Source organism: Dryobates pubescens, chromosome 4 (genome assembly GCF_014839835.1).
Source record: "Dryobates pubescens isolate bDryPub1 chromosome 4, bDryPub1.pri, whole genome shotgun sequence".
Classification (NCBI taxonomy): Eukaryota; Metazoa; Chordata; class Aves; order Piciformes; family Picidae; genus Dryobates; species Dryobates pubescens.
Genome location: NC_071615.1, coordinates 4,802,875 through 4,826,467, shown reverse-complemented (window position 1 = coordinate 4,826,467; position 23,593 = coordinate 4,802,875). Strand labels below are relative to the sequence as shown.

Sequence of the window (23,593 nt, the reverse complement as noted above, 5' to 3'; positions counted from 1 at the left end):
ATGACCAAGCTATGACATCCTGCTCTGCCACTGCTTAATTCCAGGTCGGCTAAGCTGATTTTGAGGCTCCCTGGCAACATTTGTTTGTTTTAATAGATATCTTTAATGGGTTGTTAGAGAGGGAGTCAATGCAGTTCTTGGGCATCTCGTGGGTGGGCTGGCCTAGACACGCCAGTCGAGTATAACGCAGAACGCAAACTTTGTGCCGTGGCCTGGAACATCCAATGCAGAGCGACAGGAGCGGAATACAAACTGTGAAGTGCTCCAGTAACTATAATTGCGTTACATCTAAACTAAACTCCTGGTGAGGAATCTGTAGCACTGCTTTCCACAGCATTTAATTAAAAGAATAAAAAAGAGCAAACGGGCGAGAGCGAGCTGTGAAGGCTGAGCTGCGCCTCGCTGCCTACGCGCTCGCACGCAGAGGGTCTGAAAATCACTGCAACATCCTTGATGAGCTCATCTGTTGCATCGATAGGGATCACCAATAAACACTGATATGCTTTCATTGGAATTCAGTGCTCATTTACAGATGCAGTCATTTACATTCACAGCATGGCACCGTGATTAACCCTTTCACTGAAGCTGTAATTCCAATTAATGCAAATTGGCTGGACACGTACAGCATGTAGATAATAAGCTCTATTACAGTAACAGCCTACCTTGGTGGGGGAAAACCAAGCACATCTTTCATCTTCATTTAGCTTTTGAAGGGGTTACATTAGAGTAGCTCCTACTGCATCCCTGCTATTGAAGCCTTGCTGAAAATTAAATGCCACCAGCAGTGCTACTGAAAGATGTTCTAAAGTTTACAGGCAAACTACAGAAGCTTGTAAAGTGCCAGGGGACTTCTCTGGTGTAATTATATAGATCCTGTTTCATAAATTGCTTGAATGGAATAAATACAAATAGCATTCCCTGCTTTGTGGCTTCTTTAGGTTAATGAAATGCACACAAACACCCACAGTCTGCTATGGCTCAGAAATTCCACAGCATAAACACACAACTTCGCTGGAAGCCGTAGTCAGGATTCAAGCCTCGGTACATACATGAGAACCAGCTGCCTGGACTCAGTAAGCAAATAATTTGTTTATGTTCTGCTGCTATTCTAAGCTGCAGACATTTACTGAACAGGGAGAGACAGCCTAAGATTTTGTATTTCAGGCTCTAATTAGTGATTCTGCTTCTCCTGTCCAAAGAGGTGTGAGGTAAGAGAGGCTGAGGAATTCCATGAATCAGTAAGTAACCCACCCTAGGCTTAGGGAAATGTGAGATCTGCCCCATGTGGTGACACCTCCATCCTCTGGACATACTGGAGAATGAAGACTTCAGTGAAGGAATGTAAGCAAAGAAGAGTGTTTAGGGCGTGGAATCTGCACCTTATTATTCACTCTCCTGCATGCAAATGATTTCTTTTGCCACAATACAAAGGACAATTTGATCCTACTGGAGACAAACTACTGAGCTACCAGTCAGTTGCTGTTCATGTGGCCAGTATGCAATTTTCTCATGTTTTCAGAACCTTCTCCATACATGCCATCTCTCCCAACACACAGAAAGAAGTGGTGGTTCTGCTGCCTGGCCATGGCATACAACAGATGTCTCCAGGAGTCTGCTATAGTTTCAGTTCCTAAACATTTAATAATACAGGCAGAGGCCTCTGGTGATGTTAGAACTAACAGCACTGCACCATCTCAACAGAGAACCGTTTTCAGGAGTCAAGGACCAGTACCTCAAAACTTCCTAGTTATACTATGGAACCTAGGTGCTGTCTTACACTTACCCCTCACTTACTTGTTGTTTGCTTGTTTGTTTATCTGAGGCTCTAAATTTGCAGAACAGGAAAACGTTTGTCCTGTTATGTAAAGAACCAATACAGCAGCAATCCACATGCTGCACACAGCTGCAGGTCAGCAGAAATACAACTTCTCTACTTTGTTTGCTGAGTTCCCCCCCAATGCTGAACGCTTCCAAACCACTCATCCTTCGCACAAATGAGCCTCACCCCAGGGGGATCAGTGGGAGGCAGTTCCATTTGCATTTGCCACCAAGAAGAAAGTTCTCCCACTGACCTATAAACGTGGGCTGTTGACACTTGAATCAACGTAAAGATGGAACTTCACAGCTCGGTGACTCTGAGGTCACACTTCAGCTCTCTAATGCCCCAGCCCAGCTGTGCTAGCTGCAAGGCGATGCAGAAGAAAAACAGCACCTATCAAGCCACAACCCAGCCTCAGACCACCTAGCCAGACCAATAAAGGTATCAGGCTGACAGAAGACAGACTGTTATTGCTACTCATCTGGGCTGTTCACATAAATGGCACTTCACACACGCAAGGATGAGTTGCTGCTCCAAAGCAGTTCCAATTTACATAAAGACAAGATGACGCCAGGCAGACAAGCTGGAGGACAGCAAAGACAGTAGCGACATACATCTCGTAGTGAAGTAAGGATGAAACCTTGATGGTTACATATCTAACTGATAATATAAAAAGGTGAAGTGCAAGGCCACATGCCTCAGGTATTATGCATATATAGCCTCTTCTCTTCGCTCCTGACTTTGATGGATAAGTGGAAGACCAAATGTCAAACCTTCGACGGGAATTTGTTCTTAAAAGCAAAAAGGACCTTTATTTCCCCCATAAGGAACGCAGAGCTGGGGGGGTGGTGGGTGGGAGTAGTGGTTTACCAGTCTAATCACTGAGCAAGAGCCAATCTGTTCTGGCATACTGACAAGCATGAGCCCAAAGGTGCAGCGATGGGTGCAGAGACCTACCTTAAAAAGCAGGCAGTCCCCCTGGTGCTCGGCGTAGATGGAGGTGAGCCGATACTGGTTCTCGGTGGTGATGTCGATCTGGTAGCCGGTCAGTGAGTAGCACACCTTGCGAAACTCCTGGATCTTGGTCTGGAAAACTTCTTTCAGACGCTGGTTTTTCAGCTCTGCACTTTCCACTTGCTTCTTCAGCTCTGGGTGGGGGGAAGCAAAGGGCTATTTTGTCACACATCACGGGCAGGGAGTCCTCGCATTGTATTTACAGCGCTGGCCGCACTAAGTGAATTGAAAAGGTTTAATTAAGTTTTTCAAAGAAGAAACAAATGAAGCAGGCAAGCCAGATTCCTCTCTTTCTGGCCCCAGCAGAACAAAACAATGATAAACTGAGGAATACCGAAACCAGAGGCGTCTCGGTGGGGTGGGTTCTTCGTTTGCTCAGCCAGTCTTTTAACAACGTGCCACAAAGTGCCAAGCTGTGGCATCCATTGCCCCACGTGCACACATTTCCTGCAAGGAACCCGAGAGAAGGGTGCTCCGCTACTCGGAGCAAGTAAGTGGGAAAGTGATGAGAAATCCCCCTTCTCTGTGGCTGCATCAGGAGGAAGCTGCCTCTAAGGGAAATTTCCTCCAATGTACTCTTGATTTGACTGGAAGTGCTTTGATCTCAAACTGACACACTGCTTAGGAATCCCTCAAGATTCAGGAAGGGGCTTTTATTGTGATGAAAAGCCTGAAGAGTACCACTGCCTCGTTGCATTTGCTACCTTAACTGGACTAGTCCCTAGAAGAGAGTTCCTGTGAGACTGCCTGCCACTCACCCTGTGTTTTATTGCTACAAAGGGAGCTGCCAGTACTGTGAATCCTTCAAGAGGATACACAACAATTACCATGAATCTTTCACCCAAGGTGCCTTCTGAGTAATTAAACCTCGATTTATCCCCCCATTAATTACAGAGATTGGCTTAACTTTAATATACACTAGAGATGTCTTCCAAGTCAGCCTGTTTTATCCACACTGCAGTCCAGGGTAAGAGGAAAAAGCTGACTCTACCAGCAAACAAACAGCCTTCTTCTTTCAGATACCTCTTTGTCATTCTGAGGTTTAAGGCTCCGTCTGTGCTGTGATCAGAGATATATAATTGCAGCATATGTAGGCCTTTCTTTTAGCTAGTTCAGGGCTCAGTAGCAGGATGTCAAGGACTTCAGTGCAAGTTGATTGCTTGAGTATGAAAGGAGGTTTTTGGCCCATGCTAAGGTATTACTGTTTCGCAACTGAATGGGAAGTTTCTGAGTATTTGTGTTTCCATCAGCCTCCCAAGCACAGTGCATGGAGAACGCAGGATGGCAACTGCAAGGACATGGACTTGCCTCTGATTCACCACTGAGAAGCTGCAAGTGCACCAGGAGAACGTGAGTCTGCTCTTATCTTTTGTACTGCTTTGGTTGGGAGCTCCAGGTGGGACAAAAGGATAATTCGGTGTTAAGTTAAAGTGCCTTAAATGCTACTGAGGATGCCCCTGCTCAGAAGTACTTTGGCCTTAATTCAGTTCAGCTTAATTCCCAGGCAAGGACAGGAACTCTTTAATGGTTAAAGAGAAGGATGTGTCCCTTTATTTCTGAGTGAAAGCATCCACACAGGGAGAGTTAATGCTGACCAGCTCTTACCTGTGGTTCATTTGGCTCTGTCTCAGTGGCTTGTGGCCATGATGTATGTGCAAAATATTTCCTTTACTATGGGTCTTCTCCTAGTTGTATCTCACTTTGTCAAGGGGAGCAAACCAGTCTTGGGGAACATGACCAGTTTTTGTTCATTAAAACACAGTTGCTGGGGGATGTCAAACCGGGCTTACAAGCCCAAATGATCATGGGTTTACACTCCCATCCCTTCTCATGAGCTTGCAAAGGCTGTGTCTTTCCTGACCATCCCATGTTCCCCTTCCTCCCAAACTCATTACTGAGTGATTAACACAACCCCTCTTTGGATTGTTACAACCTTTTCCCCATCCTCTCAGCTGGGTCTGGTCTTAAATTAATCTAGCAATCAGCCTCTGAAATTAGGAGATATAACAGGCAGCTCTGACCTCAATATTCTCACTGTCTTCACTGTCTCACTATGCAACCTTTAAGGACAAAATCCTATATTTGAAAGCAAAAATTCAGTGCCCACAGTGCAGTGGTAAATAACATTTTGCCACTGTCAGATACAGCACTGCCTTTAATGTATTGCACATGTCCAACAGCAATATATTTTTCCCTAATAAATGCAGCCTAGCCTTGGAAAAGTAAATCTGCCTTGTCCTACCACATCTCAGAGGCTGCCTTTCCTGACTTTTATAACCTTGGAGGTGGATGGCACCCTAATTCATGAACTCCTTGAACAGCTTTCATTATTCATGAAGAGTTAGCACCTTTTCCACTGCTCTGTCTCTCAGACTTGGTACTGCTAATGGCCATCGCAAGCATCCTCACACCAGTTGGATTGCAGCTTTCTTCACCCACCCAGCAGCACTGGCCTAGTTAGACTACAACCATGTGAACCTACAATAGCAATTAACCAATGGCAACTGCCTTCCTCCACTACCCTCAGGGTGAAAAAGGAAAAACTCTGATTACAGTCAGTCTTTTCTGCAAGAAATCCTGAAGGACCAGCAAGCCTTCACTCTGGACAGCATGCCCCAGCCTCCTCCCGCTGTTCCTCCTGGCCCTCTTTCCATTGCCTGCAGCAGTTCTGGTGTATAACCACGTCAGCTATCCTGGCTGAAGGAATTCATCTGCAAGGAAAAAACTTTATCTCCTTGTTAGAGATGCCTTGTGTCAGCCACTGGCACAAGGCGCTGAACTCGGTAACTGCTAATGCAGATGCAGTTGAAAGTGCCAGCATCAGCCAGGGATGGGATAAAGCCTTGTTTTCCTCTCTGTGGCTCCATCAGCAGTTCTCCAGCAGTGTTTCTTTAGCTTGAGGATGGGGCAGAAAAAAACCAAGCAGGCACAGGGACACGATAGGAATGCTTAAGTTTGCGGCTGCCCCCAGTGAAAGGTCCACTGAACTCTGACTGTAAAACAAAGATTGCTCTTCCTTTATGCCCAATTAAACTGCAGTCCTCAATAGTTCAGCCTCAGTGACTGCTGGTGCCTACCTCCTGCAGTATTGATCCTGTGGAAACAATTCAGCCAGGGGCTATTCCCGGATTAACTCAGGACAACACTCAGGACAGTGACTGCTTCTCTGCTTTCCATTGAGGGCTCTGCTGATGCAACCATGAAGAGAATTCACAGAAGAGTAACTTTATAGGAAGGTAACCTGAGACTTAAGAAACATAAGACAGGTTCCCAATGCTGAAACAAAGCCATCTGAGATGCCCTAGGATACTTTTCATAGCTTCCCACCATGCTTCTGCAGGAAAGAGAGCCTGCAGGTTCTGTCTCATACCACCCAGCCCCAGGCCAACGTTTCAGATGCTCTGGGATGTCTAAAATGGCACAGGATTCTTCTTTGTAGAGCCTAGGTACATATGCAGCCTCTCTGCACTGCATATGGCCCTGGCACTGCAGATTCTCTGCACCCCAAGAACAGCACAGGCACCATATGCACTGATTTGGGGACAGTAATTAATCTTTCTAATAAGCTAAGAGGCAGCTCATTGTTTGCTCTGCATCTGAATTTACAGACGTGACGGTGCTGGTTCTTAAGCCTCACCTAATACTTCTAATTCCCGCCAAATTTCGAGCAGAGTCAGGAAAAATGGCTGTAAAAGTCATTATTTGCAGAGTGCAATTCAGCAGAGTGCAATTTCAGAGCAACACTTGAGGCACAGCCGCAGAGGCCACTGACAGAGGGAAATACTTTCAGGATGGGTTGAGGTGCATTACCAAAGCAGGTTTCTGATGACAGCTTTACTGTTTCCACCCATTTTATCTACCACCCACAAAACACTGAATGTCTTGATCCTTTAAGAGCTCTCATAGCAGTTGGAGAATTAGGTTTAATTATATCTTCAAAAGCCAATGTTTGAAAATGAGAGTCCCTGTATTTATAGTACCTGTTCGAGTTTGACTCTGCTGCACTTGCACAGCACAGGTGAAGAGATGCTGCAGGTGTGCTCTGCAGAAGCCATGGATGGGGAAAGCCATAAACATCCTTCATCCCAGAGAAGGGGACGCCACAGCATCCCTCACTGAAGCATTAATGGAACAAATGCGAGCTGAGAAAATAAGTGTGAGATTTGGCAGGCTGTGCCTTGGTCAGGGATAATGACTGGCTGTTTGCTTTGCCTGGGAAAAAACAAATGAGGGAGGAGAACAGGGAGAACAGGAAACTATATGGAAATCATACTGCTCCACCTCCTTTGTATTCAGGCCAAGAATATGTACTGCCTGTCCTGAAGAGTTCAGTGGGGGAGGGGAAAAAAAATCCTCACTCACTGAAAAACAAAACTCATTCATCTGCTACAAAATGAATATTGCCAAATGATGAACTTCCCCTTAATGATGCTGTTTCTTGAACACCTCCTTTTTTTTTTCACTCACTTGTATCGACTTTAATGAGGAATTCAAACTATTTTGGATTAATAAATAAAATATGAGTTAGGCTTTTTTGGTCTCACATAGTGAAAATGTCACTGCTTTTTTATTCCATTGCTTTTACACTCCTCACATCAGAAAATGTTCACAGCTGCCTAGAAATACCACAGCTTTGGCTGCTTGCTCCGAGTTCAGCTAGGTCAATCAATAGCAATAGCAGTCTCTACACCAAAGAAAACCAAATCCACACTTAACCTTTTCCCCAGGGAAAGAGGAGGAAACAATGAGGCTCTCAGCATGCCAAAACTGCCATGAAATTAAATGTATCACTAGTCTTTTCCACGAAAACACAGATTTGTTCTGCCCATCCTCAAAGATGCCACAAGCCATGTAGCTGTGTTAATTCAGCTGCGATCCCAGCTAGCATCTCTAAGGCCTGAAGTCCTTTCTAACTGGCTATTAAAAGATACTTTCCCTCAGTAACATGTTTGAGGGGTCACTCACTCCAACACATACAGGATCAAGTATTTACACAGCAATTCCTATCCCTGCTGGCCCTGCCAGAATGCCCAGCCAGATGCCACCCAACAGTGCTGTGAAGGATATTGTATTTTTAACAGCCCTGCCCTATTTAAACAACAGAGTGCTTAGATTTAGTTTCCAGCCTACAGAAGGGATGTCAGTACCATCTTGTTTGCACCTTCACCTGTGTCAGGAACAGTGTGGCCAGCAGGAGCAGGGAGGTCATTCTGCCCATGTACTCAGCACTGGTTAGGCACACCTTGAGTACTGTGTCCAGTTCTAGGCCCCTCAGGTTAGGAAAGATGCTGACTTGCTGGAACGTGTCCAGAGAAGGGCAACAAAGCTGGGGAGGGGTTTGGAGCACAAGCCCTGTGAGGAGAGGCTGAGGGAGCTGGGGTTGCTTAGCCTGGAGAAGAGGAGGCTCATAGGAGACCCTATTGCTGTCTACAACTACCTGAAGGGAGGTTGTAGCCAGGTGGGGGTTGGTTTCTTCTCCCAGGCAACCAGCACCAGAACAAGAGGACGTAGTCTCAAGCTGTGCCAGAGGAGGTTTAGGCTGGATGTCAGGAAGAAGTTCTTCACAGAAAGAGTTATTTGCCATTAGAATGTGCTGCCCAGGGAGGTGATGGAGTCACCATCTCTGGAGGTGTTTAGCAAGAGACTGGATGGGGTGCTTGGTGCCATGGTTTAGTTGATTAGATGGTGTTGGATGATGGGTTGGACTCGATGCTCTCAAAGGTCTCTTCCAACCTGGTTAATTCTATTCTATTCTAATGTGAAGAAGAAATGTCATTTTCTCAATTTCAAGAAGCAAGGCCACCATTACCCTTATTTTCTCCCACCTACACAAGCTTTTTCTGTTTCCATAATGCGTGCCTGCCATGCAGTGTCACCCATCAATCACCCCCACTTGTACCCCATGTTTTATTTAATTACATCCTCTCATTGCAGGTCTGTCCTTTCCAGCTGACTCTTTGCAACTCTTAACTCTGCCCTTCTGCACCTAAAATGCTTCCAGCCATTCCCCTCTTCAAAGCCTGAGCTGAAATCTTTCTCTCCCAGTTTCAAGTTTACGAGGAGCGGCGTCTGAAAAGACTTCTGTGATATTCTGTGAAGGACACAATATAAAAGGGAATTGTATCGTATTAAATAAAGGCTAATAGAAGAAGAGCTGAACATTTTCTGATCCAGGCAAGTTTATGACCATTGCTTTTGAGAGATAAAACTCGCTTTGCCAGGTTTTATAGTAGTGTTTTATGCCCCCGGGGAGTGAGCCCGTGCAACACGACCAGCGCAGCAGCCTCATGCCACCCTCACTCGACCCTCACAACCTGGCAAACTCCATCTGCTCTTTGCAACACTTGAAATTTGTGCTCTTACAATCATGAATTATAACTTTTCTTGAAGGTAAACACAGTTTTATATTCAACAGACTGCGCTGGCTGCTCAATTTCAAACCTAAGTGGTATTTATTTGATCAGTCAACGCTGGTTTATTTTTAAACCGTGTATGTACCATATGGTTCAGTGCACCTCCCACCCCCTTCCTCCAGCCACCAGTTTGCCCTTCCAGCAGCTCAGGGAAGAGTTTTCAAAGGCAGCACACGATGAGCAAAACTCTCCATCACCATGGGCAGCCACAGCTCTTGCCCTGTCCAAGAACTCCTCACTAAGGAAGTCTCCCATATGTTTCGTGTCACTGCAGGTGGTTATCTCAAGCCCCCTTTCAGACAACCTATGTATCTTTACAAGGGTACCATTTCTTGGAAAGAAGTCCAGAATTAACCTTTATACTCAGACAACGTCCACAAAGTGGTGGAGGAGAGCACAAGGCTAGGGAGAAAGCAGCAGGACTTTGAAAACCAGAGAGAGGAAGCTGCGGGAGACAATGAACTTTCTCTTGTAGCACCTCCACACATACAATACACATTAGAGTAAGTGAAGGTCTTGTTTCTGCTTCTGGTAATGCTGACAGTTGCAGACTCACAAGCACACTTGAAGCTGGCCTGTGCACAGCCATCAGGCAGATGAACTATCACCAAACAAAAGGCTTCTTCAAGGGACCCCAGCACACACACACACTGTTTTGAACTTTTTCTGCCCTTCCTCTCATTGGGAAAGTTGTTTCAGAGTAGAGGAAGGCAGGAAAAAATGGGCTTTTGGAAGTCCAGCTCAGGTTCTCAGCCAGCCCCTCTACATTGTTCCCAGTGAAGGCAGTACAGTGTTTTGTGAAGAGACCCCAGACAGCTTTAAAATCACTGGCTTAAATGATATGAAGAGCCTGGCTGCAGCAATACAAAACTCAGTGGAGATGGAAACATCCACCCCGATGCAGTTTAAACAACCCAAGGTGGACTTCACCAACTGGTATGATATGGCACAAACCATTTGGAAGTCAGGATTGTCACACTTGTCATAAACTGTCAACCAACCAGAGAGACACCTCCCTCCATCATCTAAATGATGATTAAAGTCTTCTAGCCTCATTTCCCTTCCATATGGCAATTATAGACCAACAGCCCTTCCCAGATCAAGGTGATGGCAGCTGGAGTTGGAGCTAGGCATTAAGCCGAGATGGAGAAAATGGCCCCACCTTCAAAACACAAACACATGGTGATAATTAAGTATACAGCAAAGCAGTTACCTTCTGCTTCCAGAACAAGGCAGCAAATACTAAGCATGTCTTGCAATCCACTTGTTTCCCCAGCAAACTATTTTTGAGTTATAAAACCAAAAACGTCACTGGGACTTTTCAAGGGCTGTAGTTGAGGGAAGTCTGGTAGCAAGCACAGAGGCATAACTTGTATTGCTTGTCAGAGGACACTTGACTAGGCTGTTTCCAAGGAAAGAGTGGTTTTGAAACCACTCAAGTGTCTAATGTAAGAATTAATCCTAGGCACTGTGTAATTAACACATATAATACACATTGTTAATTACATGGAGTGGTCTGAGGAAGCATCTAATAGACAAATTTATCCTGTCTGATCACCTCCCCTGCACTCTGCCCATTATTTTGTTTCCACTGGCACATCATTGCTATTACCACCAGCCCAAAACACTGGAAGCTATTTTAAACCTCTGAAACAGCATCCAACATCTGCTACTAAAACAAACACAGAAAAACTGCTCCAGAAACATTTGTTTGTTCCCTCTGAAAGTGAAGATATTTTGCAGGAGTCATAGTCATTTGTGGCACAGGGTGGACAACATTCAATCGTGCATCAGAGAGTGCTTTACAGTTTATGAGTTCACTGAGGTTCCAAACAGAAGCTTTTCACCATCAGCAAGAGAGGATTTCAAGCCTTCCCAGGAGCAAAGCTGTTTTGCTCTTACTTCAGGAACTTTCTGTGCTCAAATTCAGATACTGAGACTCATGGAAATGCTATTTTGACTCAGTGATAGTGTCCAAGATTATGTTACTCACAGTGTCTTGTTTCCCTCTCTTCCCTGCACTGCAAATTCTGTGCTCACAACAAACATATCGTAGCTCTGCAGGCAGATGGATCCAAATATAGAATTAATAAACACCCAAAGAATCATAGAACCATTTCAGTTGGAAAAGACCTTAAAAATGATCAAGTCCAACCATTAACCCAACACCATGATGGCCATTAAACCATGTCCCAAAGTGCCATGTCTACATATTTTTTGAACCCCCTCCAAGAACAGTGATTCTACCAGCTTCCTGCACAGCCTGTTCCAATGCCTGATCACTCTTCCAGTAAAGATTTTTTCCCCTACTATCTAATCTAAACCTCCCCTGGCATAATTTGAGGCCATTTCCTCTTGTCCTATCAGTAGTTAACTGGGAGCAGAGACCAGCCCCCACTCTACTATAACCTCCCACTAGGTGTTTGTAGAGCAAGAAGGTTTCCCCTCAAGAGATGCCTCCCTCCTAAAGTAGCTTACCAAAGAACTATGTGGTGCAAGACAGAGTCTGGGGCAGGGCACCATAGAGGCAGTTCTTATTTGAGATGCACAGATGGAACTCTTAACGCTGCAGACTCCCTGATCATTTGGAGCCTGGCTGTAAATAAGCACAGGCCACTGTGCTAACCTAACCCTCACCCTTCCCAGGCGCTGCCTCTCTCCTTGACAGACATTACGACATAGGCTGGGCAGTGACTGGCTTGAGAGCAGCCCTGCAGAAAAGGACTTGGGAGTGCTGGTGGAGGAGAAGCTCAACATGAGCTGCCAGTGTGCACTTGCAGCCCAGAAAGCCAACCACATCCTGGGCTGCATCAAGAAAAGCAGAGCCAGCAGGTCAAGGGAGGTGATTCTGACCCTCTGCTTCACCCTGGTGAGACCCCACCTAGAGTACTGCATCCAGTTCTGAAGCCCCTATTACAAGAAGGATCTGGAAGTGCTGGAGCATGTCCAGAGAAGGGCCACAAGGATGAGCACAGTGCTGGAGCTGTCCTATGAGGACAGACTGAAGGAGTTGAGGCTGTTCAGTCTGGAGAAGAGAAGGCTCAGAGGAGACCTAATTGTGCCTTCAAGTATCTGAAGGGGGCTACAAGAAAGCTGGGGAGGGACTTTTTAGGGTGTCAGGAAGTGATAGGACTAGGGGGAATGGAACAAAAATAGAAATGGGTAGATTCAGATTGGATGTTAGGAAGAAGTTCTTCCCCATGAGGGTGGTGAGACACTGGCACGGGTTGCCCAGGTAGGTGGTGGAAGCCTCATTCCTGAAGGTTTTTAAGGCCAGGCTGGATGTGGCTCTGGGCAACCTGATCTAGTGTGAGGAGTCCCTGCCCATGGCAGGATGGTTGGAACTAGATGATCCTTGAGGTCCCTTCCAACCCTTACAATTCTATGATTCGACGATTACCGTCCCCAGAGCTCAGTTTTTGAGCCAAAGCCCAGCATCCCCATGCCCTGGGCACAGCAGCTTTGCTGAAAGGTCAGCCTGCCATTTGGTGTGCGTGCAGGGTCTGGGCTAATGGAAGAGCTTCCGCTGTGCGCAGCGTGCAGGCAGGCTGCAGGGCCACGCAGGAACACGCAGCCAGCAGGGACCAAAGCACAATGGCACTGCAACAGATAAAGGCAACTCTCTGCAGCATGCCACCTTATTTGTGCTTTTAATGGGAGAAGATTGTGGAGTTTGTTTGGGGGCTTTTGTTGCGCTGGAAATTAAGCTCCAAAAAGCCTCCACTCACTCCTTCCATTCAATCTGCTGTTTTGGTGGGGTTTTTTTACCTCCATGTTTATCCCTTCAGTAGTGTGTTGAAGTGCTGGCAATGCAAATATCTTGCTCTTGGCCTGAAAGCACTCTGGATGCCAACTAGTCAAGCCTTCCCCAGACCCTCCTCTTCACAACTCATGCTCCTGCAGCAGGCCCCAAAGGCACTTAAGCCGCTCAACACACACCAGGCATTTCCTCTCTACGCTCTTCCAAGTGCCCTGAACCTCCTCTCGCAGGATAGCAGGTTCTGCCCTATTTTTATTGGCATATTTTTCATCTTCTACTTCATTTTCTGCTGTCCACTTTATGAAAACAATCCTTTAAAGAGGATCATGCTGGAGCTGAATGAAACGCTGCTTAAGCACGGAGCAGTGGAACAGTGAGAGGGGAAAAAGGGCTTTCAAAGAACAAAACTGCAGGAATGTGACAGAGACTTAAAGACAACCAATCTTTTTCCCCTGGAGCATGAAAGATGTTTGGAAACAGAGCCATCTCCTGGATAACCAGGCTTTCAATCACATTATTCCAGCCTCTGGAGCTCATATCTCCATCGCAGGAGTCTGAACTGTTGTGGGTAGGGAAGGTTATTTCCCTCAACCTTGTACTAACACTCTTGAGCAAAAGGTAAAGGCTTGAAGTCTCCAAGCAACGTCCACACGCTGTCCCCAAGACTGGAAGGCTACCAAAATCCTCTCTGATCAGGGAGATGGGAAAGGTAACATCTGTCCCAACCCAAGCATCAACTCTCCTCTTCTGATTCTGAATTATTCATCACGTGCTAACTTCCATGCCAGTTAGGCTTTACATTTTTTAATATTTAATAATTGGGTATTAAATATTCATGCAATTTTATTAGAAATTTTGGAAGATGGGCACTAAAGCTCTAATTGTTAGGTTCATCATTGAGAATGGCTATTCAGAGAGACTTGCTAACTTCCTAGAGAGAGAGAAAGAAGATGAAAAAAAGATAAAACAAGAATTCATGGATCTTTTTTGCTATAAATAACAAGACAAGACAGATACCTGTGCCATCCATCTGCAAAAAAAATGCTCTTCTTATGAAGAAGCTGAGAAACCTGTGCTGGCAACATGCTAGAAAGCCCTCTGCGGCAGTTTAAGCTTTTAAGGGTTTCATCTTGGTGTCACAGAGATGCCCATCTAGGACATCTGACAGGTGAAAGGACAGTTGAGCTGCCTCTGCTACAAGAGCAACGTGCAATAGGTCTCAGCTGTGATTCAGGGCAGATGCCTGGGAGGTTCAGCTCAATACATGCCCAGAAGGAAACAGATTCTTCCCTTTTTCTGATGCCTACTCAGAGGTGACAGCAGGAATAGAATAGAATAGAATAGAATAGAATAGAATAGAATAGACCAGACCAGATTGGAAGAGACCTTCAAGATCATCACGTCCAACCTATCAACCAATCCAACCCACCTAATCAACTAAACCATGGCACCAAGCACCCCATCAAGTCTCCTCCTGAACACCTCCAGTGATGATGACTCCACCACCTCCCCAGGCAGCCCATTCCAATGGGCAATCACTCTCTCTGTATAGAACTTCTTCCTAACATCCAGCCTAAACCTCCCCTGGCACAGCCTGAGACTGTACAGTTTACCCTGGGCTGGTCTGACAACTTGGCTTCATTAAGTATCCATGCCTGTTCCTCTCCATGTAGCTTCTGCAGACCACGTTTTCCTCTTTTCTACCCTCTTTTTAGTAGATGACATCTCTTTAACCCTGATCCATGCTGAGAGCGAGCCCATGTTCCTGTCCCTCTGCATTATGAGCGCACGTTCCCTACCGCGCCAGAAATTGTATGGTTTACACAAAAGATGACACAGAAGCCCTGGAATTATATGCAAATGAATGTCTCCATTCCTCACTTCTTACCATTACAACTCTGACTTTCCAACAACTGCATGGGGTAATTTCTGCACCAGCTTTCAAACAAAGGGCATCTCTGTGTTATTAACATCTCACTGTGGCAAGCAGTTTGTCACCTTTCACAAAAATGATCTGAAAAGACACCAGCAATTATTCCTAAGGAGATTATTGGGTGGCTATGTCCCAGCACAGCAGCTGGAAGCTAAAGTGACATAATATTCACTGTGAAACTCCTTTTTCAAGTCAAGAGCACATGGAACAGATTAAAAAATGAACCATTTGGACATCAACACAAAACCAGAGGAACAGTCAAGCTTGTTTCTTTCAGTTTTGTTCATCTCCATACCAATATTGGGAGCACATCTGCAAAAAAAGAACTAAAAGCTCCTGCTTAGGATACAGGACATTAACTTTGGAGACTTACCCTGGGAAAGAGTTTGGTATGTCATAAATAAAAGACCGTGAGGAAGAATGACTCAGGCATCTCTTCCAGCTGCAAAACCCCAGCTGATTTCTAGGTCTTCTATGTTTGAGTCTTTCAACAGTTTTTAAGTACTAAGGACTAAACATCTGCAAGGCAGACAAGTGTTCCGTTCCTGGGACTGCGTGTAATTCCTGGTTGTATCTTGCAGTACAACCCAAGAAACAATATTTGCTTGGCTCTTGCTCATGAGTGAATTGGGACAAAGAGCAGAAGCTGTATCTAATTTCAAGTAAGCAGTTACTCATGGCTCTTGGACAGAAATGAGCAACGTTAGTGTCTGGGCAAGAAGAACCACAGGGTCCAGTCACCCATAAGTCTTCTGCAGTGGGGAAAACGGTGTTGGAGAAGATGCTGTTCTACTGGCTGTCCTTTGGAGACAAGATATTGTAGTGGTTTAGATGGTTTAATCCACCCACACCCACATAAAGCACAGCTAAACTCAGCTGGAGAATCATAGAATCAGTCAGGGTTGGAAGGGACCACAAGGATCATCTAGTTCCAATCCCCCTGCCATGGGCAGGGACACCCCACACTACATCGGGCTGGCCAAAGCCTCATCCAGCCTGGGCTTAAACACCTCCAGGGATGGGGTCTCAACCACCTCCCTGGACAATCCATTCCAGGGCTTCACCACTCTCATGGTGAAGAACTTCTTCCTCACATCCAGTCTGAATCTCCCCACCTCCAGCTTCATTCCATTCCCCCTAGTTCTATCACTACCTGATATCCTGAGAAGTCCCTCCCCAGCCTTCTTGAAGGCCCCCTTCAGATACTGGAAGGACACAATAAGGTCACCTCGGAGCCTTCTCTTCTCCAGACTGAACAGCCCCAACTCCTTCAGTCTGTCCTCTCAGGAGAGGTGCTCCAACCCTCTGCTCATTCTCGTGGCCCTTCTCTGGACATGTTTCAGCATGTCCATATCCCTCTTGTAATAGGGGCTCCAGAACTGGATGCAGTGCTCCAGGTGGGGTCTCACCAGGGCTGAGTAGAGGGGAAGAATCACCTCCCTTGACCTGCTGGCCACGCTTCTCTTGATGCAGCCCAGGATCTGATTGGCTTTCTGGGCTGCAAGTGCATATGAGAAGCAAATGAAAAGCTGTATTTTACAAGCAATAATGAAATGCCATGAATATATACAAAATATACTGTATTTACAATGTCATACAAGAATTTACAGGAAAGAAGGCAACACAGAAAAACCCTCCCGAGGAGGGTTTCACCTCGGGTTGCCCCCAGCCTCTTCTCCCCTCTCCCTTCTTGTCCAGTTAATTAGACGAAAAAGGAGAGAGAGAGAAAAGGATATTAAGGGAATTCGTTAGCTCAAAGCTTTGTTAAGAAGTTAGTTCTTTCTTATCTTATCAGTTTCAGTGCAGGGTGAGCAGCATGCATTCTGGCCAAGAAGCGAAAGACAGACTGAGACAGAATGTAGAATTCGTAAAGCCACATCCCGGCGATTTCCTTCAGAGTTAATCTTTGTTTTTCCTTTTTACACCCAAACATTCAGCTAGAGAATTCTGCAGCTATCCTTTTCTTAAAGGCACAGCCCAAACTGTCACAGGCATTCCTAGCTACAGGTCAATATTTTTAAATACCCAACCTAACAGTCTGCCCTTAGAGATAAAAGCAGAAATTCCCTACAAAGTGAAACCCTTCTGCGAGTGCCGAAGCAGCTTGTTATCTTCACCTCTGTGAAAAGTGCTTTTCATTACTTTGATGGAAGCCCCTCTAAATACCACCACCCATGTTAAGAGATCTCCTCTTTTGGAGCCAGAGAAGCACAGGAAAATGTGGGCAAGTTTCCTGTTTGTGATGATGGGGAAAGAAAGAACTACTGCTGCGCTTTTTAGTCAACAACTCTGAGCTCAGCCTTTTCGTACAGCCTACAAACATATTAAAAAAATTATGAGCTCTGCCTATTTCAAGTCCAAGAAACATCTGCACAGCACATAATGGCCTGAAATGGAGCACTTCAGTGTGTTTGTTTCTTCACCAACATTTTAAACAGTTTCTGTACATCACCCAGGAGATATAGTCTGGAGTAAAACATCATGTTGCAGCCATAGAATCATAGAATTGTTAGGGTTGGAAGGGACCTCAAGGATTATCTAGTTCCAACCGCCCTGCCACCAGGAGGAACACATTCCACTAGATCAGGTTGCTCAGAGCCACATCCAGCCTGGCCTTAAAAACCTCCAGGGATGAGGCTTCCACCACCTCCCTGGGCAACCTGTTCCGGTGTCTCACCATGCTCATGGTGAAGAATTTCTTCCTACCACCCAAGCTGAATCTCTCCATTTCTATTTATTTTCCATTCCCCCTACTCATATCACTCCCTGACACCATAAAAAGTCTCTCCACAGCTTTCTTGTAGGCCCCCTTCAGATACTGGAAGGCCACAATAAGGTCTCCTCAGAGCCTTCTCTTCCCCAGACTGAACAGCCCCAACTCCCTCAGTTAGTACTCATAGGAGAGGAGGACATTCAAACAATACCTTCCGTAAGAATTGGACAAGAAAGCAAATCTGTAGAATAAATACATAATTGCACTGCAAATAACAATAAAACAGCACTCTGACAGAGGGAGTTTGGATGGGAAAAATGGTGGGGGAAGTAGAAACATATAGAATAGAATAGAATAGAATAGAATAGAATAGAACAGAACAGGTTGGAAAAGACCTTCAAGATCATCAAGTCCAACCTATCACCCAACACCATCTAATCAACTAAACCATTGCACCAAGCACCCCATCCAGTCTCCTCTTAAACACCTCCAGTGATGGTGACTCCACCACCTCCCTGGGCAGCTCATTCCAGTGGGCAATCACTCTTTCTGTGAAGAACTTCCTAACATCCAGCCTAAACCTCCCCTGGTGCAGCCTGAGACTGTGTCTTCTTGTTCTGTCACAGGTTGCCTGGGAGAAGAGACCAACCCCCACCTGGCTGTAACCTCCCTTCAGGTAGCTGTAGACAGCAATAAGGTCTCCTCCAAGCTTCCTCTTCTCCAGGCTAAGCAACCCCAGCTCCCTCAGCCTCTTCTCACAGGGCTGTGCTCCAAACCCCTCCCCAGCTTTGTTGCTCTTCTCTGGACACGTTCCGACAACTCAACACCTTTCCTAAACTGAGTGGCCCAGAACCAGACACAGTACTCAAGGTTCTTAATGAAAATCTCATTTAGCATTTTTTTGTTATTGTTTTGGTGGGGGGTGGTTTGGTTTGTGTGGGGTTTTTTTTTGGTTTTTTGGGGGTTTTCTTTTGTCACATACTTAAAAATTCCACTGAGGTCACCATCCCGGAAAGATGACAAACTCCTGGGATAAAGGCTGGAAAATCCTGGTAGTCGTGTCACATTTAGCAAGTCAAAGATATGTTTGTATAAGGCTGTAGAGGGCTAAATCCATTTTACATGCTGTATGTATTATTAATTTCTGACAGTGGGCTTAGAAAAACCTAATTCGCTGGAATACGAACTCCCTTTGAGCGGAGGGAAGCCTTTTCAAAACTCATCTTTTATTGACTGAGTCATTTTTGAGTCAATCTGTCTGCTTTCGGCAAGACAAGAGTTTTAAATCTTCTCTCTCTCTTTCCCCCCCCCTCCCCCCCCCCTTCCTTTTTGAGTCGTGGCAAGTCTATTAAAACCTGCTAATGTATGCAGCAAGGCCTCTGATTTGAAATGTAATGAATTCTTCAGATAGTGGTGGCAGATTAGGGGGAGAAGACGATAGAAACAGCCAGAGACGCCAAAAAAAGAACTCTCCAGAAAAAGAGGAGGAGAAGGGTGAGAAGGAACGAGAAAGGTTAACCCTTTTCATCCAGAGGAAGAAAATCTTTAAGCTCCATTAATAGAATCAGTGAAGAAAAAAAAAAAAGGCAGAACTGGAAGAGGCAGAGCATCTTCAGGCTTGCCTGGGGCTGAATGAGACAAAGAATAAATGAATCTTTCCTCCTAGAGTCTCTTGTAAGATTAGGTAATTCCCTAAGTGAAAAATGAATAACTTAGAGAAAATTAGCTCCATCCATATAAATAAACCTTCATATTCCAAAGGCAGAGCTTCCCAGGCGAATGCCCTGAAACATTTCTGCTGTTGTGTAACAGATGGTTTCCTCCTCCCCCTTTCCTTGGTTTGCTTCCAACCGCAGTATCTTTCAGGTGATCTTGTTTTAGCACAAAAATGAGCATTTTTGGGTGTAAATCATCAATTCTGTTAGCCAAGAGGATGCTTGGCAGTTTTATTGTATCTGGCACCTCCGAAGTGCCGGACAAACATCAGAGAGTTACACAAACGTGAGGTTAGCCCTGTCTCCATTTTACACAGAGAAGAGCTAAGGGAAAGAAAGTCAAGGATGCTACTTAATTCGACAGCAGTGATCTGGTGACAGCAGAATCTGCTGAATCACAGCACAGACCTGGGATATTTTCCTGTTTCACAGGCAAATTCAGAGCTCAGCCTTGAATTTCATGGCTTTTAAAAAAAAAAAAAAGAATATAAAATTAGCTCTGTAATAAAGTTCTAATGGAACAAAACCTTAGAGGAAACAGCCTGATGGAGCACAGATGACCCAGTGGATTCTAATTAAAATTAAGCTCAGCAGAACTGATGCAGGTGAGTAAAGATGGGGGACTGAGGAACTGGTCCTGTCAACCTAATGCCCCTTCACTAATGACAGGCACTGAAACGTTTTAACAACGGAGAAATCTCCAATAACAGAGGCAAAAAAGTCTGCAATTTAACATGCAGCAGAGGTACAGAAGTCCATGCGTGTCTTGGAGGAGAGACTGTCTTTCTCTGCAGATGCAAGGCATTCAGTCCCCCATCACATAGGTCAAACTACAAAAGGCAAGGGGAAAGATTAAAAAAAAGTTCAACAAAGTGGAAAGTTAGCTCAAAAGCTGCTGCAGGCACAGAGGCTGTGCAAAGTAAGCATGAGCTGGGAAAAACAGCAGCAGGAAAACCTAGCAGTGGGATGCAGGACACAGGCGAAAAAGTTATCTTGGTGCTCTTGGAAGCTATGGAAGTTAGCCTGGCTTTTCAAATTGCTCAGACTGCTCTTGCTGGCAGAAACATGTTTCTTTTCCACCCTGGAGAATAACAGCTGTATGCCTGTGCCCACTATCTCCTCATCTCTTGGTGTTCCTTGCCAGACAAGTGGGAAGCAGTCTTTTCCTACCTGCCTGTTTGCTGCGCAACTCTGTGAGAGCTGCAGGATTTACGGACACGAACGTTTACATCTCCAGGTATCAGTGCTCTTGGAAAGAAGAGGTTACATTTGCTTTTCTGTATGTAGACACAATCCTGACCTTTAGCTTGGTCCCAACCCTCTGATTCAATAGCTGGCTCTCACTCTCTGAATCAGTAATGAACTAAAGGTTATGGCAGGGAGCACGCTGTGCTGTGGATATACCATTCCTCAGAGAAGATAAGAAACTAAGACCTGGACCACTACAGAAGCAGCAAAGCATTTTCCTGGCAGAGGACTTTTCTCTGGAAACAAGGGCATGAACCGGGCCTGTGGCATCAGCCCTTGTGTCCTGTACCAACACCACTGATGTAATGGCCTCCTGCCTTCTCCACTCTCAAAGAGACACTTCTCACTTTCTGCCACAAGGACAGCTCCTGTGTGGCACTAAGCAGTTACTGTGTTTCACGCTAGCTGTAGATGCGTTTTAGCGAGGAATGAAGCAATCCCTGTGCTTATTTCCCATTGCTGTGAAAGTTTACAGAGCACTTTGGGAATCCCGAGAGGCTGACAGGCTCATCACTGCAAGCCCTGCTGACACCAACTGCTGTAGCAGGCTCAAAGAACAGCCTGCTCCAGGATAACACTGGTGTTATTTTTCAACTGTAGTCTGCATTCTCTTGACACAGTCTCCAGATCCTTCCCTCCTGCCCTGTTTGTTTGGAAGATCTTCTTGGCACTGCTTGAACTCTTCTCTCTCCCTAAACCCTGAGAGCTGTGAACCAAACCCTGTCTTAGTGCAGGACCTAACTTGTTTGAAATAAACTCAGTCAGGAAACCAAGACCCATGGTGCTTAGTCACCAAGGAGAGTATTTTGGCACAGAAAAAGAGCACAGCATACAGGTAACCTTGACTCCTGCTCCATCCACTCCATGCCCAAGGAGCAAGCACACAGTGAAGTCTGCTCTTGCACTGCAGTCTTCCACATGAAGGATTTGTTTTAGTGTTAGGCTTACAGGATATTTCAGTCTGCTACTGTGAACCCTTCCCACTGGAGTCAACAACATCAGGAGCCACAGAGACCATGCTGGTGGCATGAATGGCACTGCTGGGATGGGTCAACCTGATGTTTAGGGAAAATGTATGCTGAGGGACAACTGAAAGGAGAAAACAGCACACACAAAAGGTCTGCGTGCATGGGATGTGCAAGCAATGAAAAACAGATTTACCCAGCTAGGCTAAATCAACAAATTAGCTCTGTGCTCAAAGAAAAAGTTACCATTAAAGGCTGTGCTATTCAGTAACTCACTTTACATCTGGGAAAAGTCTGCAAAAATCCTCTTGCATTATCTCTAGCCTTATAGTTTTTTTTCTTTTCATCTGAGGCTCGGAGTGGGGATTACCCTTTAAGGTGCAGTGGCCAAATCACATTCATTCTATTATCTGTTGAAACAGGAAAAATCTTTGGTCTTTTCTGTCCTCTTCCATCTCATTCCCTTCCCATGTTCACACAAAGCATTCACCTTCAGCTTTCAGTAGGGGCACAAGTCCTAATTATGAAGAGGACACACAGGATGATATCCAACAATATTCACTTCTCCGTCCTACAGGCTTCATCCTACTTCATCAGCACCAAAGACCAAGAGTGCATGTAAAGTCACAGTATCACAGTATCACAGTATAACCAAGGTTGGAAGAGACCCCAAGGATCATCAAGTCCAACCTGTCCCAACAGACCTCACAACTAGACCATGGCACCAAGTGCCATGTCCAATCTCCCCTTGAACACCTCCAGGGACGGTGACTCCACCACCTTCACCTGCTTCTAAACCAACCACTGACAGAATCAACACTGACCAGTTTTGACCTGCACAGTTTCCATGATTTCATCCCAGTTTTGTGAACAGGGATGTTGCTAGAACAGCCACAGTGGCAGGTTGGTAGCAGAGCAGCTGGGCTCAACCACACCTCAGTGCTGAAACATCTGCAGGTGTTCACATCTGGCCACCCTGATGTTTGACCCAGCACCACCAGCTTGAACAGATGTGCTCAGTGAGGGATTAAGTGACTACAAGTGCCAGCTCTGAGCTGCGCCAGATCTGTCTCTGCTCCTGGCACCCCAGTGGGACCATAACCAAGGGGAGTTAAATAATGAAGTTAGTAAGTATGGCTGGGGTGAGGTAATGAAAGCAAAGGAAGGCTAAAGACATACTTTGAGAGGTAGGTGAAGCAAAAAACTCCAGGCAACTAAAATGCTTTTACCACGTTGGGTTTTTATAGAAACATGTTTGCTTTTTCTCAAGCACAGAAGTCAGAGACTGTAAACATCTGCTCCTTCACGCAGGCTCTCTCCCACAATGTTTTGACTTAGGTATTCTCCCTTAATGTTTGCAACTTAAACACACCAGAACTGTGCCAAGGCTTCTGAAACAGTAGAAGACATTTGAGCTATTAGCAAAGGGAGAAATTAACAAACCCAAAGTCTTAAAAACAAACTCACCAGAACCCTGCCACTGCTCCGAAGTACCCCAAAAACAGAACACTTGAAAATACCTTGAAAGCATCTTTCCAGTGAAATTGAAATGATCTCCCTTCCAGGATGAGACCTACTGAAGTATTTTGACTCCTGGGACATCCTAATTTCCATTCTGGACAGCCATATGACAGTTGTAACATCAAAGAGTCTTAGCTGATAGATATAAACACCTGCTTCCAAAAGTTAGCGAGCTGGAAGCAAAGCATGGCTGTGGGACTCTCAGTGTTACTTTATTCTGCTGCTCTATTAATTTTATTTATCTGTATTAAGATTCCAAGACAAAAGAGCCAGCTCTGGCTTACTGGGAATTATAAAGAACTTGTGCACTTGAGCTGCTGATTTACCTACCAATACAAACAGACATGCTGCACTAAGTAGTAAAAGATAAAGCCATAAAGCCAGGTCTGCATTGTTTGAAGCTGCTCAGGGTAAAAAAAAAAAACATTAGAGACAAGCCAGAGGGATTTTTATTAATGCTTTAGATGACTTAGGGAAAAAAAAAAGTCACTT

The 23,593-nt window shown here is 45.3% G+C and overlaps 1 protein-coding gene across 2 annotated transcripts in view; it reads right to left on the bottom strand.

Annotated features, from left to right (window-relative positions):
* The window catches only part of MAD1L1 (mitotic arrest deficient 1 like 1), a 413,753-nt gene that overhangs the window by 96,964 nt on the left and 293,196 nt on the right, over positions 1-23,593 (bottom strand). For both annotated transcript variants that reach the window (XM_054180345.1, XM_054180346.1), the window contains exon 17: positions 2,777-2,967. In XM_054180345.1, coding sequence (XP_054036320.1) covers positions 2,777-2,967 — 191 coding nt within the window. The remainder of the gene's footprint in view (positions 1-2,776; positions 2,968-23,593) is intronic.